The following is a 9,984-nucleotide window of genomic DNA, read 5'->3' as shown; positions in this document are numbered from 1 at the left end:
ATCTGTCAGGAATAACGCAGATACAGCAGACATGACTGACACTAAAGGAATTAGCCCATCCCTTGAACTCCATTCCTGCTCTGTGTTTATTGGAACCTCTGAAAAAAAAAAATCTGCTAAGACTTCTTGAAGTTTTTTTAAACTATAGCTGTGAGGACCATCTGTGTTTTGAATCAATCCAAAGGAATCACTGTTTTTTGGAATGTCACAAAAGGCAGCAATGATGGCAGTGGCTGCAACCTCTGTACCTATGGTCTCAAAAGGAATCCCATTTACAGTAGTGTATCTGCAAATCTCTTAATATTTAAGTTTCATATTACGTCTGTGTTATAGGAACTAATTTTGCATTGGAACTCTAAGGAAAAAAGTAAAACTACCCCATCAATACTAATAGGACAATGGGGAATAGATGCCCTTCCAGTTCCAATAAAAAAGAACAATTCTGTGTGGCGTATTGTGATACGATAGAAGATTTGTTTTATTTACCAGATGAATAGACAACATGAATAATGATCTGTTCATCAGTAAAACAGGAAAAAACAGCAAAAGAAAACCTTCTTTCGAAGTGTTTACTGACTTAGCAGTGTAACAGCCTTATCTCCCTTCCTCAGCCGTGCTTTGTGAATCAGCAGCAGTGACATTTTCCAGCAATCCCCACATGAAAGCCAGTGGAAAGGGTGATGAGGGATTTCCGCTCCGTGACCTCGCCCTGCAGTGGGACAGTCACCGCACTGGCTCTGCCATTCTTTCTATGAAGCACTGCAGTGACAGCTGAAGTTGCTTTCCAGAAGTCATCTCATCATCTGACAGCATCCAATACCTTAACTTTCCTTAGCCCAGGAGACAAACTACCTTGAATTTCCTACTTTTTCTGAGTTTTCCAAGCTGGTGGCAATGGCAAATTATTTTGGAGTTACCTCAACAGTGTCCTTCATCTGGGTTATGACATTCCTGGCTCAAAATTACTTTGTAACAGGTATGTAAAGTTCCACTTTTTCAAGTCTTGAAAAAAGTAGCTGGATTTACAAAAAAAAGTGGGGAAGGAGCATGTGTAAATGTGTTTCTGGCAGAGGAAGCCACGGGGCTTTAAGAATACAGTGCAACAAAAACTGGCATATTGGGTAAACCGTCGTTGTTGGTCTAATTCAATTGCTGAAAATGCTGAAGTCTTTGAATCTAAATGCCACAAAACTGCTTATTTTAAAGATCTGGTATGGCATGTAGGATTAAATTCAGATCTGTTGAAATGTAACTTCATTTTGTATCATTTTAAATACCAGAGCAAAACATGACACCAGTTCTCTTTCAAATTCCATTATTAACTTGACATAATCCATCCTTACTGCTGCTGGGATATCTGCAGATGCTCAGTGCACACCAAAAGCCTCCAGATGCTTTTCTGTTTTTCAAGGATTTAATGCTTGTTCTATTTATGTTAAAGAACATATACTGTTATTGCAGACAGTTGATTTTCTCACCTACTAAAAGACTTCCGGAGTGAGTGAATTAGATGCTCAAGTCCTGTTGAAATTCCACAGGACTGGAGTACCTAACAGCAGTGTCCTCCAGCAAAACCAACACTGTGCAATTTCCACTGGGGAAAAGGAGAGCTTGAGGAAGTACCCTTCCTTGGAGCACCTTCTCATGCACCCTCATGGCTCCAAGAGCTCCAGTTAAGTTCAGGACTGATCTCCAGCTGTGTCTTGGAGTTGTTTTGTGTAGTGGTTTGCTGTCTGGGCTTCACATACAGGCTCTGGATTTAGGCTGTAGGTAACCTTGTCTCCATGATAGACTTTAGGTATGTGTGGAACCATCTCCTGCTGTTCCCAAATGTACTTTCTCGATGTCTGACTCGTTGTCTTGCTCTTTGGGTGGCAGTGAAACCTGCCACCATCCCCACTGTGCTGCTGTTGAGGTGCTGTGTGTCTGTGCCCTGGCTGGTGAGGACACTTTCCTTGTGGAACAGCCTCATGCTTGCTGCTCCCTGACACCAGCAGCCAAAGGGAACTCTAATAAACCAAAGTGAAGGTTAGACACAAGGCAAAGAGAAAAACAACAGCTGCACCGCCCCCCCCCCCCCCCCAAAAAAAAAAACCCCAACAAAATGGGAACTAATACACAACAGGGCCAACATCCACAGCTTACAAAAACTTAACAATTTTCTTCCTGTTCTATGGCAACTTTGTCTTGCTGTGAGATTCTTCTGTCTAGGTCTTCTCACTCATGTCAGTAAACCCAATTTGTAACCCAAGACTAAAATACTGAGCAGAATGTGCCAGTACTAGGTTGCCTAAATAGAGCAGAGCTTAAAGTACAGCTATGTGCAGCTCGTGGACCAAAAAGGATAAGGTACTTCTAAAGGATTAGTCTGCCTCCTGTACAAACTCAGTCATCTTTAGAACAGAGTTCAGAGGTGATTTAATGAACTACTGTTCTCTTTTTGGATTTCTTCCTCACAGTGTGAAATTCATAACTTTTATAAAATGTATCAATGAATCATTGTTTTGTTTTAAAAGGCCTAGCAAATTTTAAGACACAACTTTGGTCCATATCTTAGAGTCACTTTTCTTATAATTTGCAACCTAAGTATCTGGCACTGAATTTCTATATTATGCTGTCTGTCTATCATGCAAGACACACATGAAAATATTTGTCCTGTAATTGGATAACTAATGAGTGTAGCAGTACCTAGGCAACTTTCTAAGATTTTGTTAAATTCCTTTCAGTCAGCTGCTCAGCTTTATTTGAAATTTGTAAAACTGGTCATTGAGAAGCTTTCTTTCTCAACATTACATTTTTTAAAAGTTGTGTTGGCTCAGATCTGAAGATAGGAAAATAATAGACTAAAGAAGGTAGATTTGAAGTCCTTGCTAACAACACACACCCCTTCATTGAGCACCAGGGCTTCTCTGCATCCCCCTGCAATGTGTTTGGGCCTGACTTGTGTTCAGCTCAGGTCTGGATGCAGCCACAGTTTGTCTGAGGGGACTGCTCAAGGGTTCAGTGGCTTCCCCTCTCTGCTGAGATAAAGCCACCCGATTCAAAGATTACTCTTCCAAATATCTAACTAAATGTAAGGACAGCAGAGATGCTTCATTTTCCAAAAGCCATTTCCAGCCCACCACATCCAGTGGGAGCAGGAGTTAAAAACCTGGTTTCTTAGCACTCCACACAAGCTTAGTCACCTTTATCCCCTTCTCATCACAAAAGGGGCTTGGCTGCCAGTTCTATCTTTTAATTCATAAAATTTAGTTTAATTTGTCTTGTTGAGTGGTCATGGGTGGATTTGGAGGAATTACTTCATCTTGCCTTGAGAGTTTATGGACTGCCTGTATTCTGAAGCACAGATTTTATGAAATGCACATTAGTGTACACACCTAGTGAATTCAGTCTGACAAGCATTGAGCAAGTAAGTAACACCTGTGGCTGGTGATTGTCTGAGATGTCTGTAATGAAATGCTGAAGTGTTTCATTTGACAGGACAATTACTGCATGTAACTCCAAAAGAATTTTTTTTTTCCCAGTAAATGCTCCCAGTAAAATACAAAAGCAAACTAGTAATAGCCTTTCTCCTTATTGTGCCAAGTCCTGAATTTTGTCCCATGTTTTTAACACAGATGAGAAAGAAGAGCAGGTGTAACCTGAGCTATGCACTTGCTGGTGCAGGTGTCACAAAGAGTGTGCCAGCTGTGGCTGTTTAAAAAGCTGGATGAACTGCCTGGAAAAGTGTTAACTTCACCTGGCCTATGTCCTCTTTTCCTGCTCCCTGCCAGACACAGTAAATGGAATACTTGACAGTGGCTGGGGAATGGAACCATCATGCAAAGCTAGGAAAAAAAACCCAGGAGGAATAAGGAACATCAGAAATGATAAAATATGTTTATTTTCTTATTGGTATATTAAGTCAATGAAAAATTATGTGTAACTCCTTTGTTGTTATATAACTTACCATCTCAATAAGAAGGGTGTAATAACAAAATCAATGCTTTGGTGCAACAACTAGCTTTAATTTATTTTTAAAAAGAAAAGAAAGAAAAAATGCTGTATATGCATTTAGTCTAATGACAGTCAAGCCTCTTGAAATCTCAGACTATTGTGTTTAAAAAATACATTCTATTTTTAAAATGTCTTTTGTGCTAGAAATTAGTTTTCTGCTAACTTTTAAAAATGTTCAGTTATCTTAAATTCTTCATGAGGAATAAATGTTAATATTCAAATACTAACCTTGGCTATTATATGGCTTAATTACAGGTTCCATTAATTCACCTTGCAGGATCAAGGGTATAGGAATTTATCTTGATCAGAAAGCGAATTTCTCAGAAGCAAGTAATGGATGTAATCAATTCAACCTAGAGTTGGCAAGTAAAATACAAGTTGAAGAGGCTTTGAAACATGGCTTTGAAACATGCAAGTAAGTGCCATCACTTGGTGACCCACTATCTTTAGTAGACACCTTCACCTACTGCTGAGGCTGGTGACAAATCTCATACTAAAAGCACTGATCCTTTTTATTGTAGCTATGGATGGGTGAAAGATGGATTTGCTGTTATTCCTCGGATAACATCCAACCAGAAATGTGGTCAGGGAAAAACTGGAATAGCACAATGGAATGCTGGCAAGGATAAAAAATTTCATATCTACTGCTTCAATTCCTCAGGTAAGTAAGCATGACAACTGCATTTTCTGTGTGTTTTGGATTATATTAGATTTTTTAAAATCTGCATGAAAAAAATCATAAAAGAGAGTAATTTCCTATAATTTGTTGACCCTTTCCCTCAGTCTTAAACATTGTGAAGCTGTTCTTAGCTCAGAAACTTCCAAGAAATGCAAAAGGTAAATTCAGTTAATCCCAATTAATAATGTGGTGCTACCATTAAAGCTCTTGAGGAAGAGTTGTTTTTACCATTACTTAATCCTGACACAATGCTTTTAATATGTTTTGATTATTTGGGCATGATAATTTAAAAGAGAGTGACTGAATCTTTAACCAGGGTGTCTGTGTTTAGTGTGTCTGCTCTTGCAAAAAAGGCTAAGAGTGGGGTACTTCAGAAAAATTTGATTTTTTTTTTTTTTTTAATAAAAGGAGGTCTATCCGTTAAGTCAAATTAAATTATAAGCCAGAACTGCCAAGAGACCATAAACTTAATTAGATTCCTAATCAGTAAAATCCAACAGCTCTTTTAAATTTAAATCACCCTAAGTGTGAAAAGACCTGCCCTTCCCCTCACTGGCTATTTATAGACTGAAGTCCAACAGTAGAACTTGATATAAGTTAGATCTCAGCACAACAGATGAATATTGTTTCTTAATGGCTTCTACTAAAAATAAGTAGCTAGAGATGTTGTGCTTCTACTTGTGTCCTATCTCTATGGTTATTACATTATAAATATCCCAATAATTAGACCAAATAAAGGGTCATTTCATTATTTATCATCAGTTGTAGACTTTGCCAATGAGTTTTAGATAACAAGAGGATATGTTAAAAAACCCTGAAAGTTTTCAGCAACACTGTGTGAACAAGGGTTGGAAAGCAGGAGAAATATGGAGATGCAAAGATGTAAAGACCTGACACCCTGCCTGGTGACTGTGAACATTGGAGGCTCCAAAGAGACTGAGGATAAAGCTGTAGAGAGAAGGCCTGTGCCACATGGTGATTCACTCCGTGAAATGTGTTATTCTGCATCAAAAGTGTTGTGTAGATTGGGTAATGCTACAGAGGCAGCAAGTAGCTCCAAATTATTTGCTTTGTTTTGCTTGAATTAAAAGAAAGTAAATACATATATGCTGTTAGAGTGTGTGAAGGAAGTTAAGCTTGCTCAATGGTTAGAAAACCATTTAATGTATATTTCATATTGGGATGATTCTGCAGTCCTTTATCTTAATTTCCAAACTGTTGCCTGTTCTAGGCATTTCTATCCATTTAATTCTGAAATATTTGTCAGAAGCTCATTTTGTCAATTTTCTTGTGCCAAAAAACTTGCCAAAAGCTCTTGAAAAACCATAGTGGAAAAAGTGTCAAGCCCCTGCTCTTTGGCATTTCATTCTGTGAAGGTGACTGCGTCATCAGACTCCCCACAGGGATTCACTTGGAAAACAGCACACACATCTTTTCCCCGTTATTTATGTTAACCTGGTTGTTACTTCAGTGAAATTTTTATAGCTTTACAAAATACAGAATTTCACTAGCAAAGTAGAATTTTCACATTTTCACAGGAGCCCGATTCAGTGCTCAGCTTCTCCAATTCCATATAAAAACTTCACTTGCACCTACATTTTTATATACACAACACCTACTTCTATTAAATTACTTAATTTCTGGAAATTACTTATTTTTCTTCAAACCTGAAGTTTTTTACTTCCCATCCTCTCCTCCCCACTTACAATCAAATATTTTTATTATCTCACACTGGTGCCTGATTTATTTGAAACTTTTGTGGGCTACATTATTTTACCGGAAATCAAATTATTTTTTCAAGTATCAACAGCACATGCATGTATTTTGAACATATATAGAATGTAATTGAAATATTTTTGAATAATGGGTACTCTGCTCTGTGGGAGGTTATACTGTTGGGTTTTATGTGCAGCATTACTCCAAGTGGTGTTCATGAGGGATATAGTCATTGGTATGGAATCATAAAATGAGTACCATGGTTGCTCAAAGGAGTGTGTAACTGTGTGAGTAATGATAAAAGCTGTATAATCTAGGTTGTAACCACATATTTGAAATAGGATATATTTGCCAGGTTTGGGTAAAACTTTTGTGAACAAAAAAAAAAAAAATTCCAGAAAGGAAAGACTGAGGAACAATTTCAATAATTGTGTGTGCAGTAAGTACAAAACTGGCATCCAACATAAAAGTTATGTATTTATTTTCCCTGCTGCAGATGTCCGGATTAATTCCTGTCAACCAGACCCAGCTACAACCACACTTCCTTTATCAACTGCATCAAGAGACTTAGCTTCATATTCAGCCTCTGATTTGACTGAGAACATCACAGCAGTGTCTGCTGTGACTGAGACTGAGTCAGAACAGCTCCCGAGAAAGAGATTTCGTGTGGTGTGCGTGACTGAAACACTCTCACCAACAGAGGGGCCCACCACCACCCCAGTGCCAGAGGAGCACTCGGCCACTGACTCTCCCAAGCACACTCCCCACCTGGCCTTTAAGAATGATGCTGTTGTTTTTGGAGGTAAAGGCCTTATGTAGCTGTTATTTAATGAAAAGAGCTATTTATGTAGAAATCAGTAGTCAAATTGTTCACTGCTATTTTTGTTTGCTTCTCCGGTGTCCATTTTGATATAGCTGAACCCAGAGGCAGAATAGGAGTGTTTTGGTTTTGCAGAACAAGGCTTATGGAGCAGAGGATTTTAAAATAGTTTTTAAGAAGAACTAAGATCTGCTTTTATACTTTATGATAAATTTTAATGTGAAACTGTGTAAGTTCATTCTGGGTAATGTGAATTGGAGTAAAAAAAATTCTGAAAAAATCTTGGCAAACACTCTCAGTGTAATGGTAAACTCACCAGGCTCTTCAAACTTTCTTGGCTTCTTTTGGTTTTAAGGAGAATTGCTCTTGAGATACGAGGTGTGAGTAAGCAATCCTAACACACAGCAGTGGAGAAACAGAGAAATATGAGGCAAGGCATGCCAACTGTAAGGATAGTTAATAACAAGAATGTGCTCTCCAAGCAGCTTGTAAAAACTCTCCAATGAGCAGATTAGACAAATATCTCTCAAGGATTGCCTAAATACCAGTTTTAGGCTATCCTGAAAGAAATGAACAGGAGTAACTCACCTTTTGATCTTCCTAATATTCTATTCTTCAGTTCACGTGTATGTACTCTCATAATAGGTTGGTTTTAGAAGAATGTGTATTTTTGCTCTTAAGCCTTCAGGACATCAGCTTTAAGTACATAAATAAAAACCCTGTGCTTGTATCACTTTTATCTCCAGGTATCCCCACTGCACTTCTTGTACTGGCAATCATCTTCTTCATTATTTCTGTTGTTCTAGCCGTCTGTTATATCAAAAAGTAAGTTGCCTTTTTTTTTTTTTTCCCTTTCTTGGAGTGAATTAACTAAAGAACAGAGAAGTAGCAATGATGACATAATAGTGTTGCACAAATTTAAAAAATCTTGAACCTTGTTTTTATGCAGATCAGTTTGTTGTTGCTGTTGCCACTCCCTGCTTTAGAAAAGAAACACAAAATAATATTGCCTACTTTTAATTGGTCAGTCATGCCTAGTGTGAAACATTTCCAATTGTGTCAAAATAGCAACACTGAAATGTGCATCTGTTCATACATAAACCAGTTTTATCCTTTCTTTTTCCTATGTCACACTCAAGGTGAAAGTTTTTATTATTGCACCATGATTTTGCTCAGAAAAAAATAATTGTTGAACTCATTTGTCAAACTGAAAGACCTTCAATACAGTGCATCATTAAATGCTACTAAAAAGTGTGCAGTTCTCCCACCCCAGCCCAGACAGCTGTATCTTTGTGTACCACAAATCCTGAACATACATTGTCCGTTTAAAAAAAAAACAAAAAAAACCAACAACAACCAAAATATTTCTTTAGAAAGCACACTGTTGGAAAAAGCACAATGATGTAGCATGCCACTATCCTCTGAGAGACTTCTGCTTGAGTATGGTAATTTCATTCTAGCTGTTTGAGTGATGCTACCAAACTATGTCACTATTTCTGCTTTACTATCTTTTTTCTTTTTAAAGGTACAAGAAAACCTTACCATTTTTAAACAAGAATCAGCAAAAAGAAACAGTTGTAACTACTGCTCTCAAAGAGACAAAATCAAATGACCAAACACCTGAGAAGGAAACACAGAATAATGGAAATAAGGTAGAAGAGTGTAAAACTAAGCCTGAGCCAACAGTAAAATGTCTAGAAGCAGAAGTTTAAAGGAAAGAATGTACAGTTCTTGATGGAAGTATAAAATAAAGCACACAGAGCTTAGTAGTGGTTTTAAACATAAGTGATTTGTAAATACTTTTATTTTCTCTACCTTTAACATATGAAACCTTGGTTTTTTAATAATTACTTCTTTGGCAACAAATATTCTTGCAGAAGAATATGATATCCTATTTACTTGAAATAAATTCTACAAATCCATATTACAGCTCATCTTTCATCTTTAATAAAGAAGCAATTTGGAATATGCTATTAACAACATGCACTACATTAACTATTTGCATGGAATTTAGATCAGTATATAATGAAAAGGTTTTTATATCTTGCTGGAGGATGTCTGCTAGCCTAATGCCTAAAATAAAAACTGGCACTGTAGTTCTTCCTCATGTAGATTAGCTTATTTCCATTCAGTAGTTGCATGCTGCTTTAAAAAATGTCTGTTTACAAACAGAAGAAACAGTTCTGTTTACAAGAGAGTGAAAACTCAAAGGATTAACCCACTGTCATTCAAATGCCCAAAGCAGGGTACAAAAATGCTGAGATGTGTGTGTGTATATACACAGCAATGAATAACTTACTTTGATACATTCATTGTATCATAATTTACTGTTTTATTTATTGAAACCATTATCATTCTTCTGCATGAGATATTTGACAGAGTGGGACAAAAAAAATCCTTGAACAAGACTTATACTGGAGATCTTCTGTGTGCATTTAAGTGTGGCTTTCATAATAAAGGTGATATGGGATGTCTGTGGTGCTCCCTAAAAAATAAACTGTGGTGAATATATTTGGACAATTTATTCTCATGAAAACTGTCTCATGGTAAAAAGAATTCATGTAACCATAACATTACAGAAGTAATTAGTTGTCATAACAACGCTAGGAGTTTATCAAATATTTTCCTGAATAAAGAATTTAGATAATTTATCTTTAGGTTTGAAGGAGGTTGTTATGCCAAAGGAAGTCTTTTTTCCTCCATCAGGCAGTTTAAAAAACATAGTCTTAGATAATAATAATAATTTTCAAAATAGCAAAATAGCAATACAACT

At 37.0% G+C, this 9,984-nt stretch overlaps 1 protein-coding gene across 1 annotated transcript; it reads left to right on the top strand.

Moving 5' to 3' along the window:
* The first annotated feature begins 847 nt into the window (after window positions 1-847).
* LYVE1 (lymphatic vessel endothelial hyaluronan receptor 1) lies at window positions 848-9,722 on the top strand. Its single transcript, XM_041415237.1, has 6 exons — window positions 848-976; window positions 4,252-4,411; window positions 4,518-4,657; window positions 6,888-7,193; window positions 7,958-8,036; window positions 8,737-9,722. The coding sequence occupies exons 1-6, from the start codon at window positions 895-897 to the stop codon at window positions 8,921-8,923; spliced, it is 954 nt and encodes a 317-aa protein (XP_041271171.1). The 5' UTR covers window positions 848-894; the 3' UTR covers window positions 8,924-9,722.
* Window positions 9,723-9,984: the final 262 nt, after the last annotated feature.

This window comes from Onychostruthus taczanowskii, unplaced genomic scaffold, assembly GCF_017590055.1.
Source record: "Onychostruthus taczanowskii isolate IOZ18803 unplaced genomic scaffold, ASM1759005v1 scaffold49, whole genome shotgun sequence".
NCBI lineage: Eukaryota > Metazoa > Chordata > Aves > Passeriformes > Passeridae > Onychostruthus > Onychostruthus taczanowskii.
Note: the sequence above shows the minus strand (reverse complement) of the source record. Positions and strands in the feature narration are given on the sequence as shown.

Excerpts from the sequence above, each read along its gene's own strand:
- LYVE1 (XM_041415237.1), top strand. The coding sequence starts at position 895 with ATGGCAAATTATTTTGGAGTTACCTCAACAGTGTCCTTCATCTGGGTT. Across the intron at positions 4,412-4,517 it reads CATGGCTTTGAAACATGCAA|CTATGGATGGGTGAAAGATG; the intron begins GTAAGTGCCATC and ends TTTTTATTGTAG. Across the intron at positions 8,037-8,736 it reads GCCGTCTGTTATATCAAAAA|GTACAAGAAAACCTTACCAT; the intron begins GTAAGTTGCCTT and ends TTCTTTTTAAAG.